Source organism: Artemia franciscana, chromosome 17 (genome assembly GCF_032884065.1).
Source record: "Artemia franciscana chromosome 17, ASM3288406v1, whole genome shotgun sequence".
Classification (NCBI taxonomy): Eukaryota; Metazoa; Arthropoda; class Branchiopoda; order Anostraca; family Artemiidae; genus Artemia; species Artemia franciscana.
The window spans coordinates 25,265,581-25,288,439 of record NC_088879.1 but is presented as its reverse complement, the minus strand read 5'-3'; the positions used below and the strand labels follow the sequence as shown (position 1 = coordinate 25,288,439).

The following is a 22,859-nucleotide window of genomic DNA, read 5'->3' as shown; positions in this document are numbered from 1 at the left end:
TTTCTTATTTTTCCCACCAAGTTTCATCCCGATCCGTCTACACTAAGCGTTTTCCAAGATTCTAGGTTCCCCCTTCAATTTCCCCCAATGTCACCGGATCCAGTCGGGATTTAAAATAAGAGCTCTGAGACACGATATCCTTCCAAACTTTCAATTTCATTAAGATCCGATCACTCCTTCGTAAGTTAAAAATACATCATTTTTTCTATTTTTCCAAATTAACCGACCCCCCACTCCGTCCCCCCTAGATGGTCAAATCGGGTCAAATGACTATTTCTAATTTAATCTGGTCCGGTCCCTGATACGTCTGCCAAGTTTCATCGTCCTAGCTTGCCTGGAAGTGCCTGAAGTAGCAAAACCGGGACAGACCGACAGAATTTGCGATCGCTATATGCCACTTGGTTAATACCAAGTGCCATAATAACCAAGAATTATTGGAGCCTAAGTTAGATTAGTTGCGCTTTGGGTAAAAAAAAATCATTGAATTTCAATAATTTTCATTGTGTATTTAGGTCACCCACTTGTTATAGGATTGTTACAGGTTAGATTACACGCTTGTTAAAGGTTTGGATCTATGTTTTTGTCTTTTTTCGTAATCTGATGAATGCTTTTTGCAGTTCGACCCAGGAGCAGAGGAAGCATTTCTTTTAGAGCAAAAGTTAGCGGAGTTGGACAAACTAGAAATAAAATGGAGATCGGATAATGATGTTCAGACCTCACAGTACTCATCAAGCTATTCATCATGGCTTTCATATGGCACCAATCTTATCACTGGCATCATTGAAAACTTACAGGTAATTTCAGAAATGACCAAGATGAAAAAATAATTTTTTGTAAAAATATAAGAAAACCTAATAATTAATTACAAGGACTATGCAAATTTATAAACAAATGCATGGTTTATGAATGAATGAACTTTATTACCTGTAAAAGTATAAAAAACACAAAGTACGGAGTATTATAAATAAACAAAAACGATAAACAGCGAAGAAAAAAATTCAAACTAAAAAAAGACAACATGGACTAATTAAACAGTATCAATATGGAAAAAACGCTGAAGAGGGTCATAAACGTGAATAAAATTGATAGTCTTTTTACATAAATCATCACTGGAAGACCGAATCCGAGAAGGCACATCAATTAAACCGAATCGAGCAATTATTTTTTTGTTTCGGTGCCATCTAGGAAGCCCGAGGAGGAATCTGCAATATCTGAAATAAGCCGTACATAGTGTATTTCGATCTTTCTTACGAAACAGATGAGCCATGTCTGATAAAAACAAAAGCACAGGGGAGCAATATGCGTTATAAATCATGCACAAACCGTTGCGGTTGTAACGGCTTTTGTTTGGGGATATTTTTCCATAAGCGACGCGTAGGTTTTTCACGGCTTGATTCACTAGGGATGAAAAGGTAGTGGAAAGTGTTGGGCCGAAACACAAACCAAGCCAACTAACTAAAGAAGAACATGGTAGAACTGCAGTCCCAGCAACGAATGGAGCGACCGCATAAAGGCTATTAAAACAAATAAACTCGCATTTTGACGCATTAATTGACAGTCCAATCTTAGATAGTTCATTGGTTAATATAGTAAAATTAGAAAGAAATCCACGGCGAGTCCGGGCAACAAGAAGAACGTCATCTGCATATGCAATAGAAGAAAAACCAATATTACCGTAAAAACAGAACTTCTAAGGGGACGCAGGCACGATGCAAGCACGCATTTAAATATACTAGGAGACAATACGGCACCTTGCCGAACTCTTATTAATTCTTACCGGGTCAGATATTTGGCCATTCCAGGTAACTTGAATTTTAGACTTTGAATACCAAGAAGACAGTAAACTTAGTACGGAAGGATTAACACCTGAAGACGCAAGGGAAAATAAAGCCTGAGAGTGCATAATATTGTCGAAAGCTCCAGAAATATCAAGAGTAAGACAGTATAAAGACATTTTAGTTTTTACGGCATTTTCATGAGTCGGCTTAAAACATGATGTGCATCGGAACAACCGAAACTTTTCCGAAAACCAAATTGAAAAGGCGTAAAATCACAATTTGACTCAATTTCTGGTAGTAACAAATGTTCAAGCAACTCACTTAAAAAACACGATACTGTAATGGGACGATAACTTATACATGACGGGGGGTCCTTGCCTCGCTTTTGAATAGACGTTACACGGCCACAAAGGAAACTATCAGGAACAAGCGACTGTGCTAAGCAAGACTGGAAAAATATTTGTAGATGGTTAAGTAGAGCAGGACAATCATAAGCAAAAAATCGGTAAGAAAGGCCGTCACCATCAAGGCTATTTGAACGCTTAATTTTTCTTAAAGCCCGGCGAATTTCAGATATTGCTACAGACTGTACGTGAGCCTGCAGGAGACGGTATTGTAAAAGTGGTTTAAGCAACTTATAATAAAAAGATTGAAGAAAACTATTAAATACACTGAACACACGCCTATAATGATCAACAAAATTAGCTAGCTGGAGACAAGATAGGGCAGATGGGGAACATTTCTCACTATTAACAACCTTATTCCAGGAAGCCTTATCGGTGGGGCCTGGCCATGCATTCAAGCGTGCTCTCTTCAAACTGGCCTTATATTCAAGTTTACACTTTTGTTTCACAGAGAAAACAGCTCCGGACGATGGTCGGTCACATGATATCCACATACGTAGCCAAAATTTGGCTTTTTGCTTAGCACGTTTTACTTCAGGATCAACGTTCCAATTAGGCTTTCTTGTATCAATCAACTTTATCCACAGGCACTGAAGTTTTGGAAGCTGATTTAAGGCAATGGACAATTTGATAATAATAGCAATTTAGGTCAACTCTACTTGAAGGCGAGGAAACTGACGTTTGCAGCAGGTGATATGGCACTTTTATGGTCGACAGTAAAGCAGTTAGCGTAGCAAGGTATAGTGGGACATTAGCACGATCCCAGTTCAACTTCGTATGTCACTTCGGGTGAGCTGAAAGTGTTTGGCCAGATAGCTCACAGGACTAATTACAGCTAAGAATAAGGTGATCGTCATCAATCTTCTCTTCGTCCGCTCTGACAATCGATGATACTAAGCTGGAACTGGAAAAGATCATGTGATCCAGGTTCGATTTTGAACAGCCTCTGTTATGAATATACGTGAATGGGAGGCTCTTAACTGCGACATGATATATGCTAGGAAGTGATTCTAGCAAGAGGATTGACCTATCGGAGGTACCAAGAATGTCACAGTTAAGGTCATCAGCTAAAACCCAATTCAGGTTTCTCAAACGTAGACTTTCGAGTAGAGACTTTAAACTGGAGCAACATTTAGCGAAAGATGTGAACGATGCTATAGAACGTCGATCGCAAGGTAAGTAAACATTTATAAAGGCGGTACTGTCACATTGAATCGCAAAGATGTTATCATCACAATGAATCACAGAGGGCTTCTATGGGGAACGGAAGAAGATTGCTAGGCCACTGGAAGGGCAGCCTCTAGTTTTCTTGGCCTCTTGCGAAAAATAATGGTGGACAGAAGATCGCTTCAGGCTAGAAACGTTTGATTTGGTCAAAAGATGTTCTTGCAAGAACACTATGTCATGGACTAATAATTCATTAATTAACAAGTCTTTGTCTTTTGTGCCGTCAATTGCATTTTGTGCCGGTTTATTGCAGATGTACCTGAGTTTAGACTAGAAGTAATTAAATTTATTGGAATTAGAGAATGAAGATTTTATCAGTCATAAATTGCGTTCTATGATTCAAGATAATAGAGCAAAGAACCCTTTTTTTGGCAGATTGACATTCTGAAAATATTTAATACCAAATTGTCTAAATAGTGGTTAAATCCAATATATATTCTTGTGATAAGATTTTATGTAGTTTGCACACATTAAAGACTTAGAAAAAGATTCTTAAGCACAACGTATCTGTGAGGAATACTCTAAGTAAAAACCAAAAATTAGAAACATTTGTTTCTGCCTTGTCAATGTCCATTAGTTCCTGTCGCCATTTCTCTCTTTATAACTATGGTGTTGTTTTCAGAATGATTCAACTAATTATTAGAATGTTTATAGTTAAAATTACGACTATAATTGTTCTAATAATTATGATTATTACGAAATTTATCCGATTCCAGTCCTTTGAAGAGGCTTGATTCGTAAATCACAATTCTAGTTCCTTATATGTTGTTCTCTCGCTTTATTTATATGATTCTAAATATTGTGAAAGATTTTACAAAGGTCAAAGACACCAACAATATAGGATAAAATTATCGAGAAAAACGTATCAATGAGCAATGCTCTAAGTGAAACCAGAAGCTTTTGATTTTGCGTTATTATAGTACATTTCGTTTGACCATTATCGTTTTGTTAGTTGTAATTCTTCAATTATTAATTGTAAATAAAACACAACATTAATCAAAGCAGACCACAAAGTAAGCTATAATAATAAAGGTATGCCACTAAAAAGAATGAACAACGCTGATAAATATAAATGCAACTAGCTTACCTGTTGCATATTGCTGCGATCTCAAAAGAAATAAAATCCTTGGAACATTCTCCCCCCCCCAAAAAAAAGGAAATGCCCCGTCTTGGAAACTTGTGCTCTTAGGAAAATCCTCCAACGGAACTTAGGGGGACCGGGGACCGAAATCCCCCCTCCCCCGGTGGAAATTTCCTCTCCAGTGGAAAATTCAATTTGCCCCTGGAAAATTTTCCACACATGTAAAATAACGATCGTATTTTCAAAATTTAAAAGTATTTGAAAAATTGGCTAGGGCTATTAATGTACACGTGGGATTTTAAGAAAATGTGAATCAACGCATCAGGTTTTGCTCGATAATTAAAATCCAGAAAATACAAACAATGTGAACAAAAGGAACTGTTGATTATTTGTGTTCAGAGGCATCTTAATTGCAGTCATTACGAAAATTATGGAGGGTCATGGGTGGGGACGAAATTTTTTTATGGCTAAAATCTTCACTAGAGTATGCTCAACAACTTCACGAAGTTTCTTGGCAATCAGTTCAACAGTGTAGTAATGCATACAGGACACACCCGCAAACACACATTCGATTTCATCAATATAAACAAGTAAAATATATCATGTTAAATTTAAAATAAAACATATAATGAATAAAATAAGATACAATAAAACAAATAAGATAATAAAATAAATTAGTAAGAGACATAACCAAAAAATAATAAATGATAAAATTAAAAAAGAAATCTAATGGAATCTTTAAACTATATTAAGGATTTAGAATGAGGGGACGAAAGAATATGCTAGTTCAACTTTTAAGCAATTAAGTGTATGTATAACATTACATTTAATGGCTTAAACCAACATTTTTTTAATTGCAAGGGTAATGAAATAAATTAAAAAAAAAAAAATATTACTGAAGACCTGTTTCTCTTGCCCCTTCTTTACTGGCCAAGAAGTCTTTTGTGAGGATTAGTGCTATGTATATATTGCTATTGGATTGTAAGTAGATCTTGTCAAATCCCGTTGGATCTGTTTCATAGCACAACATATTCAGTAGCTCCATAAACAATGCCTTATAATGTAAATTCACCGCCATGTTTTGCTACCAGGTGCACCCATAAATACCTCTACTTGTTGACAACTTTCTATAGTCCTAAAGAAGTGGAAAAGAATCTTTCTTTTGCCCGTTTATGCCGTATAATGTTAACATACATAAAATGTGTAGTTTTTAACACTACTCAAATTAGCTTTGCTATACTTTCTATACAATCATCATTACAACTAATAATTTTTTACTTATCTGGTAGCGTGTAACTTGTGCATGTTCTGAGGCTCCAGTATTGAAATCTGACATTGACCTACTTAAGTTGGAGCTGCATACAATTGTACAAAAGACGTGAAGCTAAGGCCGTTTATTTAATTTGAAAACTGAGCTGTAATAATTGAGAAAATGGTACATCTAAAAACCATTCAATAACTACCAAAATTGGAACAGAAACACATTTCATTGGTTATGTATTACTGACCTTGTATATCTGGTGTTAATAAAGTAATGATAAAAGAAGAGAATCAAGAATACTAGGTTTATAAAATGGTTTCATTGCTTTTGTCCTATCTTATGAGGTGTCACAAGCAAAGAGAACCTAAAATGAACGCTAATATGTTGGCCAAATAACCTAAATAAAAATAAAGAAATGATTCCTACCTCCTTCATACAAAGGCAAAATTTCCATAGGAAGATAAAATGGTTTCATTGTTTCTGTTCTATGTAATGAGGTGTTACAAGCGAAGAGAACTTATAATGAATACTCATATGTTGGCAAAATAACCCAAATAAAAATAAAGAAAAGATTCCTACCTCCTTCATACAAAGGTAAAATTTCCATAGAAAGATAAAATGGTTTCATTGTTTCTGTTCTATGTTATGAGATGTTACAAGCGAGGAGAACTTATAATGAATACTTATATGTTGGCAAAATAACCCAAATAAATATAAAGAAAAGATTCCTACCTCCTTCATACAAAGGTAAAATTTCCATAGAAAGATAAAATGGTTTCATTGTTTCTGTTCTATGTTATGAGGTGTTACAAGCGAAGAGAACTTATAATGAATGCTTATATGTTGGCAAAATAACCCAAATAAAAATTAAGAAAAGATTCCTACCTCCTTCATACAAAGGTAAAATTTCCATAGAAAGATAAAATGGTTTCATTGTTTCTGTTCTATGTTATGAGGTGTTACAAGCGAAGAGAACTTATAATGAATACTCATATGTTGGCAAAATAACCCAAATAAAAATAAAGAAAAGATTCCTACCTCCTTCATACAAAGATAAAATTTCCATAGAAAGATAAAATGGTTTCATTGTTTCTGTTCTATGTTATGAGGTGTTACAAGCGAAGAGAACATAATGAATACTTATATGTTGGCAAAATGTCTGGTCATTGTTTTAGAATTTTTTTTTTTCAAAATAATCCAAAATTGCGGTTACAATACATTAGAAAATATCAAATATGGCAAAAATATGTTACAGATTAACGGAATTAAGATATTATCCGAACTTTATTGATGAGCATAGTAAAAGGAGCTTTCTTCACTAAGTAAGGGAAGAAATGCTTAACTTACCAAAAATCCAAATCATATGGATAGTATGCTAAACTCTAAATATCGGAGTTGTAACTGAACTGAAGTTCTTTAATTAAGGAGTGGAGTATGAAAATCTCTACATACAATTTTGATTATCCAATCTCAGAGAATTCAAGCTATAGCTTTTTCCTAAAAAAGCCAAAAAAAAACTTTTTCATAAAAAAGTTTACATTTTTTAAGAAAAGCAGAATTGCACCGTAAACTTGTTTTAAAGTATTGGGAAAATTTAGTCTATTCCAATCCTTTGAAAAACCGCGATTATCACAATTCTTAACTCCAAATCACTGTCCCATCAATAATATTATTGTCCATTTTTTAAGGTTGTGATAAAGGAGATTCATGTCCGTTATGAAGATTCAGAGAGCATTAGAGGCACAAAATTTGCTTTTGGTACAACTATTGGAAAATTATCAATGGAAACTTGTAACGAAAATTGGGAGCCGGAATTTGTGTCAGGGAATTTAGATCATTCATTTAAACTGGTAAAGATGGAAAATATGGCGTTCTATTGGGACACAAACGCAGAGATGTACGGAAAAAAGTCTCATGGAGAACTTGCTGTAAGTTTTATATGCGTATAAAAATATTTCGTTTCCATAGGTGCAACGGTATATACCCGTTGAAAGGCAATCAGGATATTGGGAGAAGAGGGTGTAGTGGTGTAGTGGTAATTCCAAAACCTTAAGTTGTATTTCTTGTGAAGCTTAGATTTATATTTCATCACTCGAGCTAAGCAAATTCTATCGATTGATTCAATCGGTTTTCTTCTATCTTTATTCGGTTCTCGAAGTATTTGTAAATTTTCCTTTTTTTTCCAAAATGTCCTCTATTCTTTTTTATTATTCTTTTTTATTCCTATATTCACAGTTCCATGTACTTAAAGGTATCTGATATGCTACTAATAAATCTGATATTCGCATACGTAGCTGGTACAAGTAGCTTTTAATATCAAAACCGATATTGTTATTTCTTAGATTCCCAGTAAAACATTCCTTATACAGAAAACTAAGCATTAATCATAGTAAAAAACAAACAATAAAACAATTCGATATGCTTTATTTTTTACCTTTTGCTTTGTCAAGAAGGGGTACGAAACGGGGTTGCCCGTAGAGATAGGAGAGAGCCATTCCTTAAAAACAAAATTTTTCGATAACTGCTTAAAAATATGTGACAGCTATAATCCTAAGATTCAGTTTTGGAAGCTTGGCTGGTGGCATCAATTCACCATAATTTGGGGGAGGAGGGGGCAAATTTGTTTTTCAATATCTGGGGTTCATAGGGGGCAAATTTGTCGTTTAAGTACTTTTTCAATAAAAATACCCAAAAAAACCTTTTTCCATGAGAGAAAAAAAACAATAAAAGTATTTATCAAAATCTAGGGAGGGGCACGGGCTCCCTATCCCCCAATTTGCGGAACTGGTTTTGACTCTTAAGAATATCTTTATTTTCATGCAAGGCACTTGAAATGTTCTATGAAAGCTTCGACGAGGAGAAATAAAGCACTTGATTTTCATCAAGTGCTTGTCGGAGGAGGGGATAGACTAGTAATTCGATAATATACTAAATGATATGTTTACCACAGTTGAATAGGATTTAGGTACTACCAGTGCCTTAGAAAGTGTAGCATTGCAAAAAAAAAAAAAAACCATGAACTTCAAATTTTTATACTAGAATTAAAGTTCTGATTTTATTTGCATCTAACAGGAAAAATTTCATAAGTAGACAGGTTCTTTTGGTTTTTAACTATTTTTATTGATTGTAAATTAGTTATGCCCTGATCAGGATACAAAATGTAGACTAGTTAAAAAAAAAAAAAAAAAAAAAGAAAAGCACTCAAATACATTTTATTTTCATTTTTTTTTACTATTTTCCGTTGAATGTAAAGTAACCAATAAAAAAAAATAATATAATCAATATATTATTACAGATTTACCTATTGTACTTTTGCTTTTGCTAATCATTACCTTTTGCCCTGGTAATTGTCTTTTGCTCAATGCAATTCAAGTTGAAAAAAAAAAATATTACTTGAATTTCACTTTTGTATAGAAGTGTAGTATCATATTAGTTATCAGTAGAATGAGATCATAGTTATAAGATAATATATGGCCAAGATTTCAAGTGATGGAAGAAGGGACAAGTTGTTATTCTTTACTTTAAAAGAAAAAATTTAATGTTTTTCCAGCATCCTATGTTCGTCTTTACAGTAGAGAATATGTTTATTGCTTGCAACAGGTTTCAGCTAACAGCAAAACGACATTGAAGAAAAATATGCAAAAACTTCAGCAACAAAATTGAACCAGCAATTGATAGTTCCTTTTCTATACATTTAAATAGAACGAACTGTCAAGCAATAAAAGTGCTTGTTAATAAAAGATAAATAAAATGCTCCACATTGGAATCTTTCCTTTGCAGAAGTGGGATTTTTTTAAAAGTCTACTGGTAGTTTATCTAGTATAGTACAATAAGTATGGAGGAAGTATTCAGAATCTCAAATTGTTTAATTCAACATATGCATAAGAGTAGGAACTAGAGCCAGTGTTGAAAAGTCAATAACGCCATCTTGTGTTTGGCGTTTCTTGGGATTTTTCTTAACCTTGTTTTTTTTTCTGAAACTGAAATCAGACACCTCTTACTACATTAATTATGCCATTTACATGTATTATACTAATTTTGCATTATTATAACGCTGAGAACATGCCAAAAAATACCAAATGCTACATGGTATTAGTGGTTTTTTTTGTCTACACTTGCGCCATTTTTTACTCTTTTAGTTCAAGTTTTCATGGCAGGGAGGAAGAATGAGAGAGCGAAAGCTGGACATTAGGCATTTAAGCCTCAATAAGCATCAATGGACAGTTTATTTTACCAACTTTAAAAGCAATTCAAACCACGCTGATTTCCCATTTCTGACATGTTAGGTACACTTTCAGAGTATTAATGTGACGTGAGAATATCTTCTTTTATAGAGAATTATGCTGAGTCCAGAGTCCAAAATGAAACGGCTATACATAGTTACCCCAACGTCTGGCTATGTGAAAATCAAGAGGAATCAGTCAGAGAAGCCTCTAAGATCATCAACAAATCCTAGATATTTTTTTGATTTCATATTAGAATCAATATGTATCAACTGTAATAAGGTTTGACCATTTGTTTTTGTTACCATTTATGGTTTTTTTTGTTGCAAAAATTTTGGCACCGTCCCGTTATTAAGAATATTTCTAACTTGAGCATGCGCCTAGCTAGGGGAAGGGAGGTGGACTCTAGCAAAAAGGTATATTAATGGAAAATATTCGGAACATTTGAATAAATTGGAGATTTTTGCGAGTTCTGACTTGAAAGAGTACACCTTATTGTGCCTGTATTTCCCTATATGAAAAAAAGAAAAGTTTGTCTAATTTTTTTTTTACTTTAAACTTAAAAAAACTTACAAAAGTTTGCATAAAAAACTTGAAAAAACATAAAACTTGAAAAAAAACTTTGGAAAAAAACCCATTGTCAGCTCACTTTGAATCCTTACTCAAATGCATGTCAATAACAACTTCCCGTTGTATTTTTATAATACTTTTTAAGAGGACTTGAACCCTGCTTTTCAAAGTGTTGACTTTAGTATGAACTGCTGCTTAAACACCAACTTGGTTTATTCAAAGGATTCTTAAACCCCTTTTGTTGTCCATATTTATTTCCATAGTGTCTCAGTTGTCTAAATGATTCCTGAAAATTAATGAACCCTGTTAATTCTTATATTTTGTTTCATTGGCTATGACTGTATCATGCTCCCACTTGATTTGCAGGGGAGTAGTTCCAGTAATTTTATTGGGAGAAGTGGGGGAAAGAGGGGTCCATATTCAGATAGTCAAGGGGCATGCGCTATATAATAGTTTTTCTCCAAATTATTGGGGGCAACTGCCCCCCTTGCCATCCTGAAACGACGCCCCTGTTGATTTGCTTTTAAATGCTTTTGCTTGTTAAAAAAATTGAGTAATATTTGGATCATAATCCTACAGGAATATGTTACTACCATTGACTTAGCATTTCTTCGTTGTGCTTACCCTGATTTCTAATGGCGGGGGATTCTGTTAATCTTCTGAGTTATTGAACTAGAAAATATAGAGACAAGCTGAATTCTATATTCCTTTCAAAAAGAGGTTGGACTCATTAATGGAGAGTTGGAAATTCTGTTGATGGAGAGTTTGTACCTCACTGAATGCTTTTTGAGTGAAATTCGTTTTCCGTCGCATAGTTTGAAATTTTACTTGATAATTCATCAGAAATTTTTCTAATATATCTTCCGTTGGACTTTAACGTTTACTTTGTACTATATGGGTACTAAATGTATGTATTTAAAGGCTCCTGGATTTATTGCATTGCATTTGGGGATTAAAATTATTTTAGAAACTTAGCTCAACGATTCGATGTTTTTTTCTTTTTTAACACTGTATTTTATCACCCAAAACTGTTTATGGTTTAAGTGAATGTGTATTTTCACTGCTATAACACTATCATACTATATGGGTCAATCTGTTTACTCTTAAAATGGCACTGCCCATAGAGAGAAAATTATTGCTCTTAAGCTCAAAAATTCTCAATATGTAGAATTTTTCAAAAGTTTGGGACGTATATAATTTCTTATACCACAATGCCTTTCCCTTTACAAATAAACAAATGAAAATATGGAAAAACCTGTATAATATTTCTAGTAAGACGGTGGACGAATATTTCTACTTCACTCCTTTTTCAATAAAAAAAAACAACACAAAATAAAATCAACAGAATATATAAATAAAATAAAGGGCAAAAAAAATGCACGTGAGCCAAAAATCTCACATTTTTTTCGTTTTCCCTTTTTTTTTTGATTTTTTGTATTTGCCTTTCATTTCATTTAGTATATTTGTTTTTTTTCTTTTTCTTTCTCATTGAAAAAGCCTTTTGGGATATAACATCGAAATATTCGGACCTTTTTTTATTCTTAAAAGTTTTTTTTTCTGATTTGTCTGCTGTCTTATTTAGAATGTTCAACACGTTTTTCTGTATTTTCATTTGTTTTATTTGCCTAAAAGATACATACATACATGTCGTAACAAATATTATCTTATCAAACAGTTCGTGGTAACGAACCGTAGTAAGGAGCGACCCGGCTCAATAGTAACCGAAACTCTAAAAAGTGGAATTTTGATAACAATAGATACATCAAAAGAATTGAATTTTAATGCTTATTTTAAATATAAATTCATCAAGTTTAGTCTTGCCCATCAAAATTTACTTGTCTGAGAAAATTTGCCTTATTTTCGAAAACATCCTTTAAAGGTCATAGAATCTTAATGAGAATCATACCATCAGATTCAGAGGATCAGAGAACTCTATTATAGAGGTTTCAAGCTCTTATCTGCAAAAATATGGAATTTTCTATTTTTGCCAGAAGAAAAAATCACGGATGCGTGTTTTTTTGTTGCTTTTTTTCCCCAGAGGTTATCTTGTCGACCCAGTGGTCCTAGAATTTCATGAAAGGGCTCATTCTAACGGAAAGTAACAGTTCTAGTGCCCTTTTTAAGCGACCAAAAAAATTGAAGGGCAACTAGGCCACTTTCCACGCTTATTTTTTCTCGAAGTCACGGGATCAAAATTTCGAGATAGCAATTATGTTCAGCATAGTTGAAAAATCTAATAACTATGTATTTGAGGACGACTTAATCCCCCACACTCCCCGGGGGAAGCGCTGCAAGTTATGAACTTTGCCCATTGTTTACATATAGTATTGGTTATTGGGGAGTATACAGACTTTTTCAGGGGAGATATTTTCTGGAATGCGGTCGGGGTCAGGTGTTACGTGGGAGGATTTTTTCGCGGAGTAATTTATCATGGGGGAAGAAAATTTCCATTAAGGGGGCGCTTGATTCTCCAGTATTATTAAAAAAAAAACAATGAGAAATTAAAAAAAAAAGTGTTTTCAACTGAAAGTAAGGAGCAATATTAAAACTTAAAACGAACAGAATTTTTTATCTATATGAGGGGGTTCGTCCCCTCCTCTATACCTCGCTCTTTATGCTGAAGTATTTTTAGTAATTTCAAAAGAGCTATTTATTCTAATTAAAAGGCTTTTATGGCACAAGTGTCATTCTTAAAGAATTGGAACAAAATTCGAACTTAAGTATAAAGAGCGAGTTATTTACAAGGGGGCGAACCCCCCTTATATACATATAAAAATATACAAATATAGAAGTTCGTTATGTAAGTCAGCTCGTAAGTTACGTATATTTATTACTAATAAAAACGTTCGTAAATAAAATTGAAAGTTCTAGTGGCCTTTTTAAGCAACCAAAAAATTGGAGGGCAGCTAGACCCATCTCCTTTTTTCTCAAATCGTCCGATCAAAACTTTGAGAAAGCCATTCAGCAAAAAAAAGCAAAAATTAATATGCAAATTTCGTTTTAATGATTCATGTACGATGAGCCGAAACCAAAGCCTTCATTAATTCAAAAACGTTTAGAAATTAATTAAAAAAAAGGTTTTTTAACTGAAAGTAAGGAGCTACATTAAAACTTAAAACGAACAGAAATTATTCCGTACATGAAAGGGGCTGTCCCCTCCGCAACGCTCCGCTCTTTACGCCAAAGTTTGACTCTTTGTCACAGTCCTTCTTTTTAAAACAATAAAAAACTTTAGCGTAAAGAGCGGGGGTTGAGGAGGGGAGAGCCCCTTTTATTTACTGGATAATTTCTGCTCGTTTTAAGTTTTAATCTCGCTCCTTACTTTCAGTTAAACAAAACTTGTCTTTTTTTTAAATTTAATTATGATAATGCATACTGTGCACTTTTAAGGGCATGGAATTTTCGACGACAAGAAAAATCGAAAACGTTTAAAACGATTATTCCTGTTAATTGCATTCCAGTATGTATTTCATTAGATTAGCTTCCAAAAAAAAATCTGGTTTTCAAAAGAGATTTCTGCTATCATATTTAAATGTTATATTATAATAGTGTATGGTATATTATAATAAGACAAAAGCCCACAATTTTTTTCAATGGAGGGGGGGGGAGGGGCCTGATATAAAACATATTTCTTTTATGGGTGAGAGGAGCGGGGTAATTTATAGATATTCTTATGAATTGTTGAGGAATAATTATACTGATTACTTTAGTATGTACTACTCAATAATTAATAGGCGTTTTATTATTTTTTTTAGTTTATTTCTTCTTTCAAACAGATATTAGTACAATCAGCAAAGTTTGTGTTTTTCTGCTGTTTCTGAAGGTTTCGCAATACGAGAGTCTTGCGAGGAGGGCTGTCTCAGTCCCCTCTTCCCCTCTTGTGTGTGTGATTACTGTCGTCTCTATCCAATAAAGCTGAATAACGACTTGGATTTAATGCAAAAACTGTCTCATTAAATTAAAAGATGGGGTGTAAGATATCCCGTTAGTATAACATGTAAACCTTTCGGGGAAAATAAGCACTAGAGTTGAACTTTTTTTCGGTCCAAAACAATTCTTTTATATTTTCCTTAAATTTGTTTTAGATTGTGTTCTGTTTTCCACATACGGGAAAAGACGTATGATTTTTTTTTAAACACTGTTCTTTTTGTAATCTTGTGATAAATGGTCGTTACCGAAGTATGACAGCTTAAACAACATTGTAAGTTACGCATCCAAGTCTTTGTATACGTTATTGACAATATTTTTTTTTTACAGACCCAGTATGATCAGATAATAAGTTGTGTTCAAATGTTAAAACAACTAGAGCAACAACGTCGATGCTTTCGGAATAAGCGTCCTAGAGCTATCACTGGACCACGAGAACGCTGGAAGTATGCAATAAATTCTATAGTTGAGGCGATCCGAGAGCGGTGGAAGAATCGTAACTGGCCCTCGGTAATGAAAAGAGCATCTGACTCTCTCCTCTATGTTGAAATTTACGAAAAATACCTTAAAGATCCAACTTTAATGCAATCTGATGAACTAAAGGAGAAGGAGCGAATAGAAATTGAGTTCGGTTTGTCAGAGCTAAAGGCTTTGCGAGAATTAGCGTTTGTGTCAGTGAGAAGGCCGAAAGAATCTAGCGAAAAGCATACCGGTTATATGCAGTCCTGGTTCCCATCATGGACTGGCTGGTATTACGGGACAAGTACAGGCACAACTACTAAGTCAGAAAATAAGGGAATTTTATTTGAAGATGAACTTCTTGATGCTTTAAAAGATTCTTACGAAAACGATAATGTTCTAAGGCGGGATGCTTTTCTCGGGAGATTTAATTTTAGCCTCAAAAAAGGCAGTATTACTATTTCTGATGTGAACAGTGCTTCCAATTCTTTAGCTGAGTTACGATACGATGATGTTGTTATCGGTGTGGATTCAAGACCTCGTTTTAGTTCTTATGGATTGAGTATTGCCCTTGGCTCGGTGCTTTGTGTAGATTGTGCAACAGGGATTTCTTTTGTTCAGCCCCAGAGTCAGATTGATACCACATCGAATAGAACTTTATTCTCTATGAATTTTGAAAAGAAACCGATTAATAGTAAGTTTGACTATAAGCTGTATTTGACTTCAATAGGACTTGAATGTCATTACCAAAGACACATTTTAACTAAAATCAAGGACTTTTTTATGTTTGGTAATTCTGATTTTGACGAATTTGAATTCGATAGTTTTGAGGCTGTGAAGCAACGAACGAAATTGCAACTAGAAAATATTCGTAATAAGCTTCAGCAGAGACTTTGGTTTATTAATGCTGATATTGTTGCCCCGCAGTTGGTATTTGATCAAAGTGAAGTATCTAATGACTTGATTCTTATTGATTTTGGACGTTTGAAAGTTAGCAATTCCATACAATATTCTTTTCCTTTTCAAGTTATTGCTGATGATGAAAGTGATAATGATGATGAGTTTATTACCCCGTGTTCAACTCCAGAAGATACAATAGAAGAGGACCGATGTGATAGATTTTCTGTAGAGCTTCGTGATATGCAAATCTTAGTTGGAAAGAAAAAAGGAGTGTCTTGGCGTGGTTGCCGGACAAAAAATACATCAGAACTTCACATTCTTGATCGATTTTCGATATTTTTAAATATTGAAAGAAACTCTCCGTTATCAAATCAAATATATACTCCTTTATTTACAATAAGTGGGTCTTTGCCAAAGCTGGTTTTCCATATGTCTGAAAGGAAGGTGAAGGCTATTATCAATATGGCTGAATCTCTGAAGTTTGATTCCCGAAACCCAACACTTGATGAAACCAAAAATTTAAGTAGTTACAGTGATGTTGATGCCGAGCGACGTCTTTTGGTTGCCTATTTTCGCATAGATAATGTGCATATACATATGCAGAACGACATCACACCAATAGCTGAAGTTCAGGTTACAGGAGTTAAGCTCAATGTGACAAAAAGACCATTTGATACTTTTACCAGCTTAACTGTTCATTCACTATTAGTTGTCGATGCTCTTCAGACTTTTGGACCTGACTATGAACTTCTAGTTGCTTCGCATAAAAGAGTGTACATGGATAGTTTAAGTGGCAGTATAAGAGACTCTATGCCATGTTCTCCGCGGTCCCCTTCGTCGCCCGATTTGAGTAGTGGATATCGAGCTACTTCTCCCACCTCCCTTTATAAGGCCTTGGATAAGCTGACAGATGGAGAAACCAGAGGTATGACACAGCTATTTATCTTTATTTTCCTCGATTTTTGAGTTTGCCTCCCCGTAAGTCTAATTAAACATATATAAATATTGATAGAATAACAAATTATACAAATAAATGGTGAATAAATGATCAAGACATTAGAAGAGGCAGTGTTAGTACATTTTTTGAGAGGATACGTTTAGTGCTTCAAAAAATCAAGTAGCTATAGCTAACTTTGTTAAAAAGAACCAAACATTTCTTACTGCTATTACCACTAGCAATTCACTGCAGCATGATTCACCAAGCCACTTGAGGGCAGACAGCTGTGCACGTTTCTCCTCCACCCAGTCTACCTAAAGCTGTGTTCTTTATCCCTCTCGAGAGGTTTTAATTGCTTCAAATCCTTTGGTATGACCTTTTGCCACCCCATAAGTGAAGATACCCACTTGATCAATTTTTATATTGCCTAACGTCACCTCTTCATCTCCTTGTCCAGTGGTTCTCAAACTGTGGTACATGTACCCCTTGGGGCACGCAAAATTCTTAGGGGGTACTCGGCCGTCAGCAGAAAAATAAAACAACCCTTTAACTCTAGGACTGGCAATTTTATTTATGTTTTAGCTATAGTTTACTTAATACTGGTGACTGAGAAGGGGTACTGAAAATGTTTTTTGGGTACAAAGGGGTACAGTGTCTAAATAAGTTTGAGAACCACTGTCTAGTTTACGCAATTTAGACTTCTTAACATTAATTTTTCAATCCAATTTTGTATCCTGTATCCTCAAAACCTCCAAAAACCCATTCGTTTCTTGTTGATTTTAGGTAGGCTATCTCTATTTGTATTTACATTCTTCGTTTTGATACGAAAGATATTTATAATTTATTATACTGAAGTTCCATGTAATAGAAATGTAATTTTATACCTGAGCATGGCCCTTTTTGAAACTATTGAACTGATTTAGCTTTTGCAGTTTTGAAGTAAATTCAGTTGAAATGTAGGTTCGTTGTTGTTTTTTTTCTTGCTGTAAGTTTGGTGCTATTTTGTATATTTATTCTGTATTATTTCGCTTATAATCTTTCATAGATCAATATTGATTCAGAGTTCAAAGTGAACACACCTGGATTAAATTTGATATTTTATGAGCTTATTAATTCAGTAAGCTATTTTTAGCTCAAGATTTGTGAACTATTTCAACACTCTGGTATAAGCCTTTATCTAATGAAAACTAGTTCATTATAATTCAAGGTTTCGCAATAATTGGTTAAGGATAATAGTGACGTGTAACCTTGACTACGTATGAGGATTATCAAAAGAACTAGTTGTGCATTAAGAACTATAGAAAAGAATTATTGAGTTATTATTATTGAATCATTTGAATCGTTTATTTTACCAACAAGCAAGCTGAAGAGGGGAAATTTCTGTCGCAAGGGCCGTTGTGTCTTTGGGGAATGGTGTCTCCCTCAAACTGCATAATCCCTTCCTTGTTTATTTACCGGTACTGAATTTTGAAATTGGTGCAGAGGATTACGTGATTCAAAGGCACGGAGTGGAATCCTTTTTACACTAATTTGGTCAAGGTGGCAAAGACGTTATTGTGGCAGCTAAGTCTAGGTCATGAAGATTGCCCTATTTGAAAGGGAAATAGTGCACTGGTAAGCCATTTTAGCGGCATAATTACTCTAATGAATCTCTTGACGTGACTGACACTGGTGTTTCGAATTTCGTCATAAAGCGTCCTACAGAAGTACCCTGCCTCCCTGCCGCTGCCTACACCTCCCTATTCTCAAAGTTTAATGAGCTCCATCAAGTTGTTTTGGGAATGTCTTAAGCAAAAAGCTGCTATAGACCAGATTACTGGATATGAACTAGTACGTAGCGTAAAATCCATCAATGACAAGTGGTATATCAATATGGACAAGTCTGCTACGGAGGATTTCTGCTCGTCAATCCAGAATGTAATCTCCAGTACTACAACAAAAGTGGTTTCCAAGCGGTTTTTTGGTATATCACGTAATATTCCTACCGATGTAGATATTATGGTACTCAAAAGCCAACACGGTATCGAGGATGCTAGAAGATTGGGCCACTCTAAGTCTGTGAAACTCGAATTTTTGGATTCTTCTGCTTAATATATGTTTTTCAAGCATGGCCCCAGGGTGGGTTATGAAATTTTCCTGTTTACGAGTTTAAGGACCTACCCAAACGCTGTTTGGGTAGATCACTAGATCACTAGACCATCTGCAGAACTCCTGCCCAGCGTTCTCCCAAAACGTGCTCATTTTAGAGGGCTGCTCATATCAACAAAAGTTGAGCCATGCATAGCTGATCCGAACTGTGCAAACTGCAGCCAGAAACACCCTTCCTATAGTTTTTCCTGCCCTGTTATTAAAACTCAGATAAAGCGCAACTCCACCCTTCAACCATGAGTGGATCATTCTCAGTTATTTCGTTTAATATAAACGGCACTAAAGATAAGGATTTTATTATTGACGAGTTGTACGGTTCCTACGATTTGGTATGTCTCCAGGAGCATCTTCTTACTGCTTCAAGTTTGAATTTTTACGTCGAAGTCAGCATCATACTGCGTTCCTGAGTCCTGCAAAAGTTACTGGCGGTCGCCCTTCCGGTGGACTATCGTGTGTCTTTAAACGGGACGTCCATCTGCCCTCCCCAGTACTCTTCTACTCCGACGATTTTTTTTTGGGCCGTGCGTTTCGGCGGTATCGTATTTATAAACTCTTATCGCCCATATGAAGGATACCCGATCAGATCCTTGACTAAATTTGTAAAGGCTTGTAACCTTGTGAATCATGTACTGTCAAACTCTCTACAGTATATAATAATTGGTGACCTTAATACTGATATTAATCGATCTTGTGTGAGAAGTGATTCGCTGTTTGAGTGTCTTCCTTCGTACCGCGTTGTGCCCAAATCTCAAAAATTTCATTTGTTCATCACTCTGGAATTACAAGTGATAAGGATCATATTATTTGCTCGCCTGGTATTATCTCTTCTCCTGCTACTGTTCATGTTAACAAGCAAAATACTGACCACATGCTAATTTCAGCAACATTAACAATGGATATTGAGCCACCAAAAATCAATTTCTTACGAGAAAAATCTTACGAGAAAAATCGAAGTGGTTTGAAAAAAGCAACTGGAGCAAAACACATATACCTCTCTACATCTCTTCTTTGAAAAACCCTTCTTTCTACCATACGTGTTTCATATCATCTTCTTCAGCACTAGGTACCAACGAATGGTAAAGCTGATGTTGACTGTTATTATAACCAACTTGTGATGTGTATGAAAAAGGCAGAAGAAGCTGCCGTACCTCGGCAACGTATTCGTAAAAAACCCTAAAGCCTATCTGATCAATGGACCCTTGTTTAAAGTCGATAAAAAATAAAGTAAAGCTATGGCTCTAGATATGGAATGAATTCGATCGGGCAAGTTTTTGTAAACTTAATCTGAGGTAGACACGTTACCGCGGTATGGGTTTCCCTGTAAGTAGGAAAGATTGGCGAAGAGTGATCAATTCTGACAAGTTAAATGATTCTATAACAAGTAACTGCCTTCCACCTTCAGCTTGGTATAAACATTATTCTTCGATTTTTTCGGTGATTAACAATTTAGTGCATTCTGTATATACTCGCCTTCTTATCCCCCTCTTTAGAACAACCCTTTCGCAACGCCATATAGTGTCCATATGTTTCTCATCCGTAATTGATCCTCTGAAAACTTTAAAATCGGATTCAATAGATATTGATGGTATCTCTAAGATGCATATGCAGATTGATTGCACCCCTTTTACATTTCACCTTCAGCTTCTTTTTCAAATGTGTCTATGTACTTCATACGTATCCGAGAGTTTTTTGTTTGGCACTATTTCGTCAATTTTAAAAAGGGGAAAGTCACCGACTGATTGTTCCTGCTATCGACCTACTACTGTTTCTTGTAACATTAGCAAGGTTTTTTAGTATATTCTTCTGTGTTTTCTGACTAAAAATATTAATTAAGGTGAGAACCAATTTGGTTTTCAGCATGGGGTGGGTTGTCAGCATGCCCATAAGATTCCGTCTTCTTTACTTGTTGATAATTCTTCAAAAGGAAATGGTTCTCTGCATAATTCTGAAGTCAATCTCTCTGTTATAATGCTTCTTAGGTTTTGGTATTCAAATTCTTTTTTTTTTCAATTAAAATCTGCACCAGATACTATTATAAGGGTACGAAGAGGAGTTAGGCAGAGCAGTGTTCTGTCCCCTACGCTTTTTAAATGTGTATATCTAGTGTGCTGGCTAAGATTTTAGGTATTTACCTTTCTGGTATTGCGGATGTTTCTCATCTTGTATGTGCTGCCGACTTGCTTCTGATTAGCTGTTCCAAAAAGGGTCTTTCCTAAATGATCTCTATAGTTTCTGATGCTTTTTCTGACATTGATCTTTCACTTAATATAGCAAAATGTGAGTTTCTTCCCTATTACTGTACTACTGCTACTCCCCTTCACTATAATAACTTCACTATTCCTCTTGTTAATTGTATTCGTTGACTTGGTATTTCTTTTACTAACAATCTTTCGAGCTTACATCAGCCTACTGTTTGTGATGTAAGTACAAAGATCCAGATTGGCTATGCAAAGATTGTTGCAAACAGAGGGAAGTATAATAGACGTGCGCTGACCAAACTTTATTCTACTTTCTGTGATCATTCTGTCCTTTATGCTTCAGGTCTTTTCCCCCTTCTTAAGAAAGTTAATTTAAAAATAATCCGGATAATTTATTTCCAATTTTGTAAATTTCTTCGGTATCTTCCACCTTGGACAGAAAACCGGATTCTTGCTAGAAAATTTTCAGTTCCTGATATAACTTTAAAGTTGGAGATTCTACACAGAAAACTCCAGTACAGCTTCTGCGCGCCTATCCCCTCACCACCATCTTATCCGTTTCTTTCGTTGATTTTGTGTGTGTATTTGTTTTTCTCTTCGTGTTTTTTTTATTTATTCTTATTCTGCCATATTTACTTTTGTGATCGTGTGGGTGATAAATAAATTAATTAACTAATAGTAGGCTATAAATAATTTTAAAAATTTTGTTATTATTGTTTCACTAAATTATATAATGGGACGCTCAAATCATCTACATAATCTAATTCTGGGAGTGTCTTACCTTACGATTTGATACCATGTTCTCCCTTAGCCTTTACTTTGTTCCTTAGGACAAAGTTTGTCAAAATGAGCCATGCAAATGGTGTTGTACACAACCCTGCTTAACGGACGTTTTCGTACCAAACCAACTGTTAATCGCACTTCCTACCTTAACCACGAACAATATTATAATTGTATATACCACTGATAATTTTAACTTACTTATCTGGTATATTATACAAGGATAGGATCTTTACTAAAGCTTTTCTATAAGGTAGATGCTTATTCATAATCAATACAACTGACGACTAAAGGTATCAATCTTTTGACTATGGCACTGTCTCTTATTCTTTACCTTCGAATAAATCTTCAGTCACTTACAAATTCTCTGAATTTTTCGGTTTTTCCTCATTTCCTACAACTCTATCACAGTTTAACATATTCTCAAAATGTTTTCCCATCTGACATTAATACTTCCTTCATCACCAATTGAGGCCGAAATTCTATCTTTAGCTGGACAAAACAAGCCTGACTACTGCCTCTGAATTTCTTACCATGCCAGTACAATATCTTACTATTATGCTGCCTTGGTGCATCTTCTCAACTTTCCTTACTTTCCTTTTATTCTTGTAAGATCTATCACTTAGAAACTTCTTGTAACTCCTTCTGTCTTCTACCAAGCTCAGAGCAATTTCGCTAATATTCTTAACTGCGTTTCTCACTCTCCTCTGTAAGACGTCTTATGCTATTTTGCAAACTATTTTCCTAAATTTATTCTAACCATCTTCTAGATTGTCCAGTTCTAGACTCTCCAGTTTCATATCTAATTGTTCTTGAAAATTTTCTCTCAAATTCTCGACCTAAAGTCTATCAACGTCATAAAAATCCTGGAAGGTAGCCATTCTTCTTAAATTTCAGCATTAAATTAACACTTGACACTACTAGATGGTGATCTTTACTTTTCGTATTAGTAACGGCACTTGTTTA

The 22,859-nt window shown here is 34.8% G+C and overlaps 1 protein-coding gene across 1 annotated transcript in view; it reads left to right on the top strand.

Moving 5' to 3' along the window:
- Positions 1 to 22,859, top strand: part of LOC136038050 (intermembrane lipid transfer protein VPS13D-like) — a 214,910-nt gene that overhangs the window by 20,331 nt on the left and 171,720 nt on the right. Inside the window, exons 3-6 of the mRNA XM_065721001.1 lie at positions 618 to 794; positions 7,440 to 7,679; positions 10,086 to 10,256; positions 14,802 to 16,755. Of these exons, the coding sequence (XP_065577073.1) occupies positions 618 to 794; positions 7,440 to 7,679; positions 10,086 to 10,256; positions 14,802 to 16,755 (2,542 nt within the window). The remainder of the gene's footprint in view (positions 1 to 617; positions 795 to 7,439; positions 7,680 to 10,085; positions 10,257 to 14,801; positions 16,756 to 22,859) is intronic.